This window comes from Agelaius tricolor, unplaced genomic scaffold (assembly GCF_023055355.1).
Source record: "Agelaius tricolor isolate 1412-34295 unplaced genomic scaffold, bAgeTri1.0.p SCAF_12, whole genome shotgun sequence".
Taxonomy (NCBI): Eukaryota; Metazoa; Chordata; class Aves; order Passeriformes; family Icteridae; genus Agelaius; species Agelaius tricolor.
Genome location: NW_027269272.1, coordinates 9,918,954 through 9,933,325, shown reverse-complemented (window position 1 = coordinate 9,933,325; position 14,372 = coordinate 9,918,954). Strand labels below are relative to the sequence as shown.

The window sequence follows — 14,372 nt, the reverse complement described above, 5'->3', positions numbered from 1 at the left end:
AATTTTTGGCTGGATGTTATTGTCTTCCTTTAAGCTTTGTTTTTCCAAAGAGTCCTATTCATTTGTTCTTGTGCACAGTGGGGTTTGCCTGGCTCCCTTTGTTGAAAGATGCCCAGCTGGCTTCCCAGGAGCACCAGGTGCCAGTGGCCAGCAGCCTGCCCCCCAACTACCTGAGCCTGCAGGAGCCAGCAAGCACAAAGGTATTCACTCCCCCTCCTTGCCACTCACATGGCACAGAGCTCTCATCTCCAGGTGTTTTTCATGAGATCAGATTTCCGTTTGCATTTGCTGAGGATAGTAAATGTAAATAGGGTTTCTGGTTTAGGATATTTATTTGTATATCCCTGACTATAGGAACTAATATATGGAGCACTGAGCTGAGTGTCCTATGCTGCTGATTCACAGGTGTATATGGAAAAGTGTATTTTATGTATTCTCCAGTGTTATAACTCCTCAAAATGTGAATCAGAGTGGTCAAAAAGAGTTTCTTTCACAAACTCAGGCCATATGACATTCATTCTCCAGCTGATGTGATCCACAGTCATGATTCATTCTCCAGTTCTGTGGTGTGATATCATATTTTCCTGCTGATCCAGTCCAGCTTGGATTATTTCTGCCTCCTTGTGTTTGTTTTGCCATTGTCATGAGGACAGGGTGGGGCAGGATCTGGTCCCTTGAATGGCAGCATTGGTCTTGTGCTGAAAAGTGGGTCTGTGCTGCAGTGATGGTGTTTGTGAAGGCACAGCAGCCAGTGCAGGTCAGGCACTCTCGTGTGCAAAGCTGTGCACTGAAAATTTGATGCAAACTTCAATAAGTAGGAAACAGGTGGAAAAATATGTTTTTGTTGTTTTTGCTTTGACAGCAGATTGGCAGTGATATAAAATGGGTAGACAGTGGGAAACCACTTTTCAAAGTCTCTACTTTCGTTGTATCAACAGTAAATACTCAGGTAAGCCAACATTCCCCTTAGCTCTGTGACCTGCTTACACACAAAAAGTGTCAGGGCACGTCTGAAAGGGGTTTTTAAATCATGCATGAATTTGTTTCTGTGACATTTAAAGATTATTTCAATACAGAAGGACAAGATGCCAATGATGGAATACATATTTTAAGGTGACACAATTCAAGCAAAAATAAAAATTGTTTAACATTATACCAATAGAAAAATTGTGGAATATCAGTTTAAACAGCAAGAAAATAAATTATAAGCACCACCAAGAAAAAAAAAGTCTGACCTTTGAAATTTCATGGGTTGTGAGGAAAAAATTAATCACTCACAACAGTGAAAAAGGATTTGTCAGAGCACCTGGCATTTAGCAAGCTGTGCTGACCAATGGGTTGGACTCAATGAATTGATTTTCTTTCAGTGACTCCCATATAAGATGGTGGGGACCAAGTGTGTTTATGGGTGTCATGGGTGACTGCTGTAATCAATTTCTGGCACCAAATTCTAATCCTCTATAATATATATTAATTTGAATGTTTCCTATTTTAGGATCCCTACCTGAATAACTTTTTCCATCAGTGCCAGGAGAGGGAAAAGGATCTGTCTCAGCCTCCTACCTCACACTTTATCAATTCTTGTAAGGTAAAGTAACCCATATAGTACAACCCACAAATTGTACTGTACAACTGCATTTAGGGCTTTCTCTCCACTCATCCCCCAGTGCAGAGCTCCAACCATGGCACAGGTTTACCAGGGGGCACAGGGTCTGTGACAGCTCCAGTCAGATGGAGCTGATGTGACAGATGCTCTGCTGGTCACCAGCTGCCTCCCATCCCCTCTCATCTAGAGCAGGGCTGCATCTGCCCCAGCAGCAGCTAATCCAGCCATGCCAAGCTCTGATCCCATCAGGGATCAGGGAATGTTGCCCCAGTAATGTCTGAGGAAGGGAGATGTGGAGCTGCAGTATTGCTGATAATCCTCTCTTACCTTAAATAACTTCTATCCTAACCTCCTCTAAAATCCTGGATGCTGTTCCAAGGCCTGCTCAGGGAATTTGGTGTGTATAAATCAAGGGTGCTTGTTGCCTCCCAAGTTCTGAAACCAGAAAGAACATCTGCAAAAATGAAGCAAGAGCTGCATTAAATGTGCCTGTATTCAGTAGAGGTCAAAAACTCTGAGAAGAAAGGAGTGTGACCAGAAAATTAGAAGAGCAGCAGATAAATGTAAGGTCCTAATTCTTCATCTGTTCATGAGTGCTGAAATCCAGAGTTCTTGCTGTGCACTGTGCTTGTGGAACATTAAAGACAGATGAGCAAGAAAAGTGAAGGCAGATGTGACTCTGTTCCATCTCTGAACTGACTGGAATATCATATTATGACATTTATTGTATTTCCTTTTAGCACTCTGTAAAATCCAGCAGGTGTTTGGGGGTTTAGATGTTGGCACCATGTAGGTGCTTTCCCCTTTCCTTCACTGGTGATGTTTTCCTGTAGGAGTGTACCTTCATCAGATACCAGCTGCTTGGGAAGAGATTTTTTTCTTTAATAAGCAAAGAATAGTTCCAATAAACTGTGGTAGTTCCCTGGACAAATCCATAAGGATGGCCACTACTTTTGTTTGTAGATGCAGCTCTACCTGCAGACCTGAAAAGACTGGCTGTGTTTTCAAATAATGTCTTGATTTAAAGAAATTATTGAGTTATGTGTTCACAAATCAAAGCATCAGTGTTATTTAGAGGTTATACCTCTTCAGAATGAAGTCCTAAATTAATTTTTGGAAAGCCATTAAGCATAATGAGCAAAGTTTAGGAATCCATAAAAGCTTTAAAACTTGCTAGTCAGTAAGCTGGTTGTCTAAACCACCAGAATTGCACCATTCTTTATCTGCTGTTTCTAGTTTACCTTCTGAAAATATTCCATTGAATTTATTAGAAAACAGAGACAGTGTTGTATGCAACAAGGAATTAACTATGCAATATGACCATAGTAAATAATCTTCCCTAGGATATTTTGCTTTTATTTATGAATTGTTAGTACTTTGTTAGAAGTTCTGGAATTATTTGGACATGCCTGAAATAAAAATATAGGAGAAATTCAAAGGAGTTTGTTTGTTTTTTATTGTTTTTTATTAAAAGCTCAGTGCCTTCCTTGGTTAGAGAAGATAATAATGTCAGGATAGCGTGTTATTATTCATTTTTACCACTGTGCTTTTAACAGAAGTATTTTAGCCACCACATGTTGCATTTATCAGATCTCTGCATCAAAAAAAAAGAAAAAAAAAGAGATAAAATACTATACATTTTCTAGTAAAAATACTAGAAAATGCATATTTTGGAAAGAGTTGACTTCTTTTATTGCCCTCAGATAGTATCCTTAGTGAAATATAAAAATTGGTTTTGGTTTCTCTCCTTTTTTTCTTGCCCTTAAGTCAGTATAGCACAAGATACTGGAATTCTGAAATTTGGACAATACCTACAGTTGTGTTGATGGTCATATTTAAAGTAAGCCTCATGGGGAGCCAGTTCTCTACTTGGTTGCCCTGTTTTCCTGCTGCTGTTACCAGTGGCTGCTCTGCATTTTACCTGCTGGCGCCTGCCAGCTCTCATTGCTTACACTGAAAGTCTCTCACTTTCCTTCTTACCTCCCTTGCAGAATTTGTTGAGGATTGAGAAGATCCATGTGATTATGAATTTTCTTCCTGTGGTCCTGAACCAACTCTTCTGGGTTTTGGTGCAAAACAGTGATGATGAAGTTGGAACAGCTGTGACCAGGTATCTGGGTAACTCCTGTGGGATGTACAGAGTTCACTCAGGAGCACAAATGCAGATGTTAGTCCAGTTATAGCTGCTCATTTAGACTTCAGTAGGTGAGAATGCTGCTTCCCCCAGAACTGGGCTCTGCAAATAGCACATGGAAGTGTTGGGATCATGTGGCTGGAAATTATTGACCATGGTGGGGATGTCTGATTGCCCTGAGGCAATCCTAGGGGAAGGTCTCATTCCTGAGCCCCTAAGAGTTTCCTGACAAAGCTGGGTTTCAACTTTGGCTTCTACTTGGTTCTGAGGATGTGGAGTTCAGCACGGGGAGAGCTCAACATCTTGCTGCATCCAGTGCAGATGGAACCAGGTCACACCATTCAGGGGCATTTTTTAATTAGAATATATCAGCAATAACTGAAAAGCAATAGAAGCATTTTCCAGAGAGCAGGCAAATAACTGCAATGATTTGCTGAGTCTCTCACCCCTCACATAATGAAATTGTCTTTATTGATGCTGTTAATCAGGGCAGCAGGAAAAAAATATTGGCAAGATTATTATTATTGGTCTCTGCAGGAGGGCAGAAAGTTGTGTTGCATTTACTTGTGTCCATAGTGATGTTTTTGTTGTCCTTCCTCCAGCAGCTAAACATGGGGACTACAATACTCCTACTAGGAAAAAATTACCACTGTCCTCTGCAACCCGTTAGACTGATCTGCTGTCAGTGTTCTTCCTTTCCTTCCACACACTGTGCTTCAGAATTCATTCCTGAAGAATGATTATTTAGGGGAACTTAAAGGAACAAGGAAGCAGAGTTCTCCATCTTAGCCTTGGAAAGCAAGAGTTTCAATCTGCTTTATCAAAGGATCATTTTTCAGGGCAAAGTCCAGTTTTACCACAGCTAGGTACTATGGTTAAAAGATCCTTTCCTCATAAGTGTGTGGGATTTCATCACTGCGCACTGTTTTTAAAGGCAGAGAGGCCAGCAGACTTTTGTTGGGGACACCTTTGTGGCCAGCAAATCAACTGATGTTAAGTCTAGAGAAAATGATGAATTGTGTCCTAGGGTAGAATTTCAGCATCAGTTAACTGGCTGGGAAGATGCTGCAGAAGAAGCAGCTGTTTAAAATACAGGTTTAATGATTAGATGGAAAAATGGACGGATATTCTTTTTTTCCATGCTTCAAATTTTGACTATACGCACACCTGGCCCAAAAAAAAGGAAAATAAGAAGGATTCTCAGTGTTTTTCTTGCATGTGTGGTGTCTTGTCTTTTGTGCTGGCAGAGCTGATGCCAATGGGAATATGCATGTCTGCTGTGTGTCATTCATTGATTGATGTGTCCTATATATACACACTGTGTTTTGCTCTGAATAGCTTGAAGCAGCTTGTGTTGAACTTTCTGAAAGCAACAACAGCAGAATGAGAGCATGGATTGGCTTATGTGTTGTGGAGGAAACATTATTCCTCTCATACTCATGGTTATTTACTTGTCTGGGGGCCCAGTCATGTCATCATTTCTCTGTCACATTTTTGCCAGAATTCATTTCAGTTTCAAATCATAATGAAGGTTAAAAAATCAGAATGCCCACAACTAATTGCCATAGCTTTTGTGTTTTGCTACAAGTTTTGCTTCTCCTACTAAAAGCAAGAAATGAGATAAATTAAAAATACTTAAGGGACTTAGAAAGCTTTTGGATCCAATAATAAGAATTGCCAGAAGTCATTCAAATTACCAAGACAGTCAAAAGGAGCACTTGTATGTGGGCCATATTATTAATCTATTTTAGTTATACTGTTACTATGCCTAACCCTGAATTCTTTAACATAAAAATAAGATTATAAAATTGCAGAGTCTTTTTTATATTAACTATCCTTAAAAAATGAGCTCCCAATAATCAAAAGGAAAGGATATGGTCAAGTTGAAGACTTCTTGCCCAGATTTATGTTTTCTGGAACAGGATGATCTCAAGCAAGGATGGTTTGAGATACAAATTGAAGAGAAAACTTTGCTGCCATTCTCACTTTCACACAGTTAAATTCACAGTTTCCTGCTGTTTGTAGGAGCTCAGGTTTTGAGCGTGAGCTCAGTTTTTGAGCTTGGTGTGATCCAAGCAATTTTCTTCTCTGTGGCTGATCCCCAAGCTTGTCTGTGGTGTCTTCACTTGTCTGTGCTGAGGGTGCAGGGACAGGAGCAGCCAGTGCTGCAGAGGGACCTGCTCAGGCTGCAGCCCAGCCCTGGGCTTCTCTTTGAGCAGCTGTGCCAGCATGAGCAGAGTGTCAGGGGATTTGCAGTTACAAAGGGCTGAGAGAACTTAGCAAGTAGCATTCCTGGAGAAAGGTGCTCTTGCCTCTCTGTTTCATTAAAATATTCTAGTTTTTGTTATCCCTACGTATCCAAGACCTGCATAAAGTTCAGTTAATGTTTTCTCTTGTTGTGGTGACAGTACAATTATTATCCTTAGCACTGGGTGCAATATTAAGCAAATGCATATATAACAGCACAGTCCAAGCAGTGGAAAGCCCAAGAAATGACTGGCTTTTCCCAGTGGACAGATTTTGCACATGTTATTCATCATTTGGATCACATCCCTCATGCACTGTTTCAGATGAGCTTACAAGAACAGTACAATGTGAGTATCAAGAAGACTTCCTCTGCCTTATGACAAAAAGTAGCTCAATTTTTGTTCTTCTTTTATCTTGCAGAGTCCTCACCAACATTGTTGCCAAGTGCCATGAAGAACAACTAGACAACTGCATCAATTCTTACGTGACGGTACGGCCGGTGTTGAAATGTTCATGTTTTTGTGGAGAGATGGGTTGAGTTTGGTGGTTTTGTGGGTTTTTTTCCTGTTTACTCTTAGTTCTACTTGTTTGTAGCTTTTTCTGCATTTGCATCATAACTTTCTACCACTGAGAGACTCTGGTTAAGAGACTTTAAAACTCTTCTGTTGAGGACAAGCAGCTGCTCAGGTCTCTGCTGCTGCTGCAGCTTTTTTTTCCCATAGAACACCAAGCTGAGCAAGCAGAGAAGGGAGAAGCTGCAGTGCTTTCAGCTGATAACCAGAACTTACATTTTAGAGCCAAAACCTGGTGCAAATGTACTACCACTGAGCTTTTGGGAGGGTAGGGTGTCAGCCTTTGAAATGATGCTAAAGCAAGTATTTCCCACTGTGCAGGGTTTGAGAGAAGGGAAGGGGCAGTTAACATGAAAGATTGTGAAACTTCAACTCTACAGGTACCAGTAGAGACATTTGATGCTGCTTGCAGTCTGTATGAATGTATGTGTTCACAGGTCATGCACCTCAGCCTCTCAGTAGTTCAATTTTAGTCTCAAGTACCCCAGTTTAAGCACAGAAGAATTCTGCTGAGGTCCAGCAGAGCTCTTCAGGCTCCAAAATAAATAAACTATGTAACATGTAAATGAGGTTAATTAAATGGGTATTAAAACTTCTTCTACTCAATACCTTTTCAAAATTGCAGTAGATATCTACTACATGACCAGCTAATAATGTTTGAAATTTCAGGTGATCATTAAGTTACACCATAAGTCCACTTGGTCTGTTTTCTCATTTCCAGCAGCAGTCAAAACTCAATAACTGGTAATCTCTTTGTTTTCCATCTGTAAGGAAACAAATGCCTACTTTACAAATGCTGTTTTGGGAATAAGTAAGTCGAGAATTGTGACTCACAATGCAGCAATAATGTGAAATTACACTGACTTAAATAACTGGACCCAGAAGTGCCAAACTGCACAGGGAGAAGCTTATGGCATCTGCTGTGGAAACAAAGCTGAATATTAATAATGTGTTTTCAAGAAATATTTGTTTCTTTTGCCAACCTGGTTGTATTGAAAAGATTTTTAATCTCAAGTGATTCCCTGTCAGAGCTCTTGCTTTAGGGAAGGTGCAGTGGTACCAAACTATTAGCTTAAATTGTTGAGTCATGGTAGATTTATGAGTTCCTAGCAACTTGGTAGGTAAATTCCTCCCCTGGGGGCTCAGTTTTTACAAGGAGTATAATTTTGCCCATCAGTCAGCTGCAGTGGGTGCTCTACACCTTTCAGGATGAGGAGTTGTTACCAGCTCTGAGTAGCTGTTGCCACTGGAGGGAAGGAGCAGGTGAGAAGTGACCTGGACTAGGTGGGTGGAAAACCCTCCACTCTTCCTCTGCCTGCCTTTTCCTTCCTTCCCAGGTGGAATGGCTTAGGCAGTTTGGAGGTGTCAGGATCCTATAATCTATTGAGAATTAAATGATAACTCTGATTTTAAGCAGAATTTCCTCTTGATTCACATTAAGCTGAAATCAACAGGATGCTGTGTTTAAAGCTGAGGTTCTGTAGGGTTGTGCCATTACTTCCAGGGAAATTAAACTTTATGTGAATGGATTGTTTGCTCAAGATCTTTTGGCAGCAAAGATTGTCAGCTGTTAGTGGTACACAAATGATTTATCATCTCCTACTGAGGCTTTTTTGTATTTGTTTTAATGGACATTTGAAATTTTTCATTTTTTCTTTCTCCAGTATGTGTTCAGGACCAAATCATTTGATGAAAGAACTGTCCATGAGGAGCTATCCAAGAATGTGACTGGGCTGCTGAAGTCAAATGAACAAGTAACTGTGAAACAGGTCTTAAAGGTGAATCGTAGCTTGAATTAGCACATTAGTAGTTTTACTACTGGTTTTCTGCCTGAAAATCACTCATCTCTTTCTCCTCTTCCTTTTCCCTGAATGACCTTTGTCCAAATCATGTCCTGCAGTGATTCCACAGTCAGAATGAGCAGAGATGCTGCAGGTTCTCAGCATAACACGTATCTCAGGATGCTGTGGTTTGCATAATAAAATTCTTCCTGTCTATTACAGCTCAGTCAGAACCTGAGACCTAATTCTTACACAGTATGATGTGGGTAATTGCTTTTAAGATACTCTGTTTTAATTTTTAACTTGGAAGATGCAAGGAAAATATTGATCTGTATGAAATTCATACATCTGTAAGGTCTGTCCCTGTGCCTCTGGGTTATAATACAAGAGCTGCCCAGGACTTCCCAGAGACAAAAAATGTGTTCACCTGTTTAAAATGAACCAGTTCTGATTTTCTTTATTGAGCCATTAGCAAAAATAGTCTGAAAAAAGCATAAAACCTGTAGAAATGGTGGGCCAGCCACAAAAAAGTGCCTGTGGTTGGGTTTATTGTGGGAAGGTTTGGGGTTTTTTTTCAATGTATAAGCTTTTGGAGTGTATTTGTTTCACATATATCCTGAGTCATTAATCTGTATCATACTTATTCACCATTTCAAATGGTATTTGAAGAACCACTCTGTTCAAGTACCATCTTATTCTGTGCCAAATTACCAAATATCTGCTGGAACTCACAGGGCACGTTATTCTCTGAGGCTCTCTGCATCACACCTTTCTGCCAGTCCCTGCAAGCAAACCATGAAGACAGTGCTCAGTAGGAATGGGAGTTTGTAGGAGTGCTGTTTGGAGGCTCCTTATTGCAAAAAGCCACAGTGACAAAATGCCTGAGATGGCTTCACCTCTTTTAAGGACATGATCCAGTGTTACTCAAATACATGGCACTTAGATTTTTAAATTTATTTGTCACGTAGTGTTTAACGCTGTGCATTACCAAGACATGCAATCCATCTGGAAGGAATGGTGATGCATCATAAGGTGTTTATCAGGTAATCATTATTCCTGCTCTCTTTTCCTTCTTTTGAACAGCATTCCTGGTTCTTCTTTGCAGTCATCTTAAAATCAATGGCACAGCACTTGGTTGATACAAACAAAATAAAGGTAAGTTTATATACAAAATCTCTTAGGGAAAATATAAAATGCAGAATCCTGGCAAATACACTTGAATGTACTTGAACCTAACTGTTTGGCTGGCCAATAAAATAAATCCTGTGATACTTGGTAAAATATTTAGTTGACCTACAAAAACATTATCTTACCTGCTAGGCTCAAACCTGTTCTTGATTGTACAAAGACAGGTTGAGGACATATTTCCCATTTGCCTATGGACCAGACTCTTCTGTTTGGGGTTTGTGCTCAGAATAGATCCATGGAACTCTAGGAATATTTTTCTTCTATATAGAATGGCCAGTGGTTTATTGTCTTTATTCTTGGCCAGAATGTTTGATGTGCAACATCATGCACTCTTCAGTTGATGATCTATTCCCTGCTTAGGTTTCTCGGACTCAGAGGTTTCCAGAATCATTTCAAACTGAGCTGGACACACTTGTGATGGTTTTAGCAGACCATGTTGTTTGGAAGTACAAAGATGCTCTTGAGGAAACCAGGAATGCAAACTACAGCACTGCCAGATTTCTCAAGGTGAGGTGTTCTGGCATTACAGCACATGCACTTACTTCCCCATATTTAATACAAGCTCCAGACCAGTCCAGTCTAGTCAAAGGGAATAAAACCAATTCTGAGTGAAGATGGCTCAATTCCCAATTTCAGTGGTGACTGTTCAGTTTTCTATGGCCTTTGGTCTTTGAGGATGCAAGAGCTTCATGTAAATCTGCTCTACAGCAATTTTAATTCATTTCTGTCTATGCTCTTAAAGAGTCAAAGTTTTCAAGTTTTGCAGATTCTTACCTTATATTCAAATGGGTCAAACAATTGGTAAGGAATGTGAGTTAGACTGAAGCTGATGTTCTTTTGTTAAATGCTGTAATTCTGAATGACTGTGGGTGGATTAACTGTTCCTAATCAAGGAACCATGTTTGAATGTGTGTAGCAGAAGGCTTTGCTAGTTTTGCAGAGTTCAGGAACTGCAGAGAAGGAGGGAATTCAAGATTGCATTCTCTACCTGTAGGCTGAGTCTGCAAGGAAAAGATGTCAGCAACTGCAGAACCAAGGCCCTCAAAACCTTTACACCTGCTGACAATATTTAGCCCCAGCAGTCAGGAAGAGCCGTGTTCTCACCAGGAAGCAATGTAGTGTCACACTTTGTCCCAGAGAGAGAGCACAGCTCAGACCATGAGCACTGGAGGAGTTGGTTCCTCCCCAGTCCCTGCCCTGTCACTGAGGGGATGCTCAGCTCAGCTGCCTCCTCCAGTGGGGGATGCAGTGCTGCCCCACAGGAGTGGCTGCACCAGAGCAGCTTTCTCCAGTGCATTGTGGTGGTTGCTTTAGGCTGGAGACACAGTGAAAATAAAGTTTGATTAATTCATTATTACTGAAAACAAATATAAAAATCAAGGGAGATTCACCAGGTCCCTGATGTTCCTTGACCTGCCTAATGCTTATCTCATCTGTGCACATAATTCCAGTGTGCAGGTGACAAAAGTGATCAGCCTGGTAACTGAGGCCATGTATTGGGTTTTTTTCTATAAAATAGTAATTCTTTTTTCCCCCTTTCTTAGCGCTGTTTTACATTTATGGATCGTGGATTTGTGTTCAGGATGGTCAACAACTATATAAGTATGTTTGGGGCTGGAGATAGCAAGGTATGGCTCTGATTTATCTGTTTGTGTCTGTTTTTCTAGAGTGACTGACTAGCAGAATGTATTTTATATTGAAACTATTTATGATTCCATGACTTCCCCGTGCTCAGAACTCAAGTCAGTGAAAACATTTAGAGTAAATATGGATTAAAACCTCCTGGGTTTAATATCCATGTGCCCCCTTCTCTGGGAGTAAATAGCCATGTTCAAACAACTACTCAGTGAGACCTGCATAAGCAGACTCTGCACAGACTGCTCAGACCAAAAAATCCAAAAGACTGAATTTAAGCTTTAATTTTTTGAAAGTACATCTGTCTATAAATATCATCAGCAGTAGTTTTCTTTGAGGAGAATAAAGTAAGAGCATATTAAAAAGTTATCATTGTGTAAACTCAAGTGAGCTTGTAACATCTTTGCTTTGTGTGAATGCCATGGTCTTACCTCATTGATGATGCAAGAAGGTAAATCTAATCCAAATTAGCTTGTGCTGGCTATGAGTAAAATTCCCTGCAGCCTGGATTTCTTCTGTAATACCTGCACTAGTCACTGATACAGTTTGAACAATAAATCTCAAACAGCAGGAGGTCCCCAAATTATTCAGCATGACTCCTTTGCTCTTCATCCATCAGGATGAGTCACGGGCGTTTTCTCTTCCATGCCAGAGTTTGAGCATATATTTAGTAACACAGTGTAGTCAAGATATACACTTTGAATGATTCATCTTTCCTCAGAAAGCTAACAAAGCTTTTGTCCATTAGCTTTTTATAATTCTTTACTGGTAATATGTGCATTTGTAGCTGAAGATTGAGATTACTCCAGGTCTGCTTTGCTTTTTGCTAAAACCAACTTCATTCTGAACTCAGGTCTTTCCCTTAATCTCTGGAACATCTGTAGAATGGAGTATCTCAGTTATTAATGTCATAGCCTGAAGTCTGTAATTCTGTAAATAATATTATGCAATCTGAAAACTGTTTCCACATTTCAGACTTCCCTAAATACATTCAGCCACAAAAACAGATGTTTAATTAAAAAAGCCCATTAATGGTCACTGGAAAAGCCTAAGATTAATCAGTGTGCAGAGCAGTACTTAGCACCTTCTTGGCAGTAAGTGTGTGAACATTGCCAGCATCCCTCCAGACCCATCTGCCAGTGTGTGGGAGCAGATTCACTGTGGAGCTGTGACAGATGTGCAGCTGGAGCAGCTTTGTGCCACTTGGAAACAATAGTCACAAAATAAAATCAGAGATTTCTGAACTCAAGGAGAGAGAAGCCTTGCATCATTTTAATTTCAGTCCAATGCCTAAGCTGAAAGATTTCTTTTTCTGTTTTTTGCCTCTTTAACTTGATTATTTATGTATCAAAAGAAAATACTGAAATCTGACCTGTCTTTTCAGAAAATTTAAGTGTATATTGTTGCCTGAATATTTTGTGGGTGTATCAGTCTGTAGCAGTGTAGTTTCAATATATTGTAATTCTGGATGAAGCAACATAATTTCTGTTCCAGGGAAATGTCCCTTATGGTATTCCATATTGTGACATTTAAATATTGTTTTGAGAAACATGTATTTAAAAGTTGAAATACTTCATTAGAAATCAGTTCATTGCTGTGCTCCCTCAAAATGTCACAGTTCCTCTTGGGGAACACATTTCAGATGCTTCACTTCTTTATTTGCCATTAGCATGTCCAGCTAACATGCTGTATTCCTGAAGAGATACTACAGGGCAATAAACAATATATTTTTAGGAGAAAATATTTTAGGAGAAAATTCCCTACCATCCCCTACTTGGTAGACTCAGAAAAGTGCATTTCCTGGGTATCCAAGCCTGTTGGTGGCAGCAGAAATGCTACAATTTAATTTTAGTGCAAATTAAAAGACTTTTACAAGTGCTTTCTAGTGTTAGGGCATTCAGAGTAACCCTGCTGCTGAATGACTGCCTGGCCACTGAGAACAGTGAGGTGAGATGATGGAAATAAAAATGTGTTGCTGGAAATGGTGCATTGTCTTTATAGCTCAATATCACATCATTACAGAAGGAATGATAAATTCTCGAGGTAGGTGCAAGGCTCCAGAAATTATCTGGATGGCTTCTTTAAAGGGAGATATTAAATAAATAATACCAAAACTATATATTAGCCAAATCCCTTGGAGGTGGAACTCATTGGCATCAACAGAGGAAGTTTTTGCTACTGAAGCTCTGGGTGTGACCTGTGTGGCTGAAACTTTATTTAAAACAAAAGTCATAACAGCTATGATGGTTCAAAATGTCTGTGGACTGGAGAAGATACCTCACTATGATTCAATGCTGGGGTATATGCCATCAAAAGACCCAGTGTAGCTTCATCTTCAATCAAAAATCATAGTTTAAAAATCCAAAAAGCTTCTTTGTCTGAGACAAATTCTTTTGATAACAGAGATGAAAACCACATGTTTACTGTTTGTGCAGCTTGGCATAGCAAGCTCTAAGGTTGCATTGTTGGGTATGAGTGTGAAGTTTGAGGTGGAGATAAGGAGTGAAGCTCTGTCTCACCATTTTCCCTGTTTTAATGTGAACTGAACCATTGCTTGTTGTGATTTTCAGACTTTGCACCAGTTCAAATTTGACTTTCTCCAAGAAGTCTGTCACCATGAGCACTTCATCCCTCTGTGCCTGCCAATAAGGTCTTCAAACATACCTGGTAAGGCCCCCTCAGGGGAATTCTGTGCCACAGTGAATTGTTGGGAGGTTCAAAGAGCAGGTAATAAATAACTCTCCCCAGAGCCATGTCTGTGCATCAGGCTCAGAAGCCCCCAACAGCTTTTCAGGTGTGGTACTTAAGCAGTGTGATAAAAATAACATTTCAGTTAAAAATAAAAATAATAAATTTTCAGTTAAAAATAAAATTTTACTATGCCTGCCTGTAAATAAATGCAACCTCTGGCAGCTCAGGGGGTGGGAGGTGGAAGCTTCTTACTGGAAGTTTTATCTGGAATTTTTGTGATGACTGAGTTAGTAAATCAGTAAAGCTACTGCCATAGCCTTGGGAGGTGGTAAACTAGGAGAGGATTTCAACAGGTACAGCAGGAAGAGAGAGAAACAAAAAATGATCTCTTGTCTCCTTTTTACCTCAGTTTTCAGCATCAAAACACGAGTTCAGTTTTGACACTCAGGGCTTTCTTTTTGAAAGTAGAAGCTGTTTAGTTCAAATTGGAGTCAAATTTTTTAAAAAGCAAGCAATTT

General features: G+C 39.9%; 1 protein-coding gene across 14 annotated transcripts in view; it reads left to right on the top strand.

The window, feature by feature from the left end:
- DOCK10 (dedicator of cytokinesis 10) overlaps positions 1–14,372 on the top strand; it is a 144,091-nt gene that overhangs the window by 101,354 nt on the left and 28,365 nt on the right. For 13 of the 14 annotated variants that reach the window (XM_071437513.1, XM_071437517.1, XM_071437512.1 and 10 more), the window contains exons 21-30: positions 79–200; positions 863–949; positions 1,496–1,588; positions 3,598–3,716; positions 6,408–6,477; positions 8,224–8,337; positions 9,424–9,495; positions 9,889–10,035; positions 11,073–11,156; positions 13,734–13,830. In XM_071437513.1, coding sequence (XP_071293614.1) covers positions 79–200; positions 863–949; positions 1,496–1,588; positions 3,598–3,716; positions 6,408–6,477; positions 8,224–8,337; positions 9,424–9,495; positions 9,889–10,035; positions 11,073–11,156; positions 13,734–13,830 — 1,005 coding nt within the window. The remainder of the gene's footprint in view (positions 1–78; positions 201–862; positions 950–1,495; positions 1,589–3,597; positions 3,717–6,407; positions 6,478–8,223; positions 8,338–9,423; positions 9,496–9,888; positions 10,036–11,072; positions 11,157–13,733; positions 13,831–14,372) is intronic. The other variant, XM_071437506.1, reaches the window with a different exon arrangement.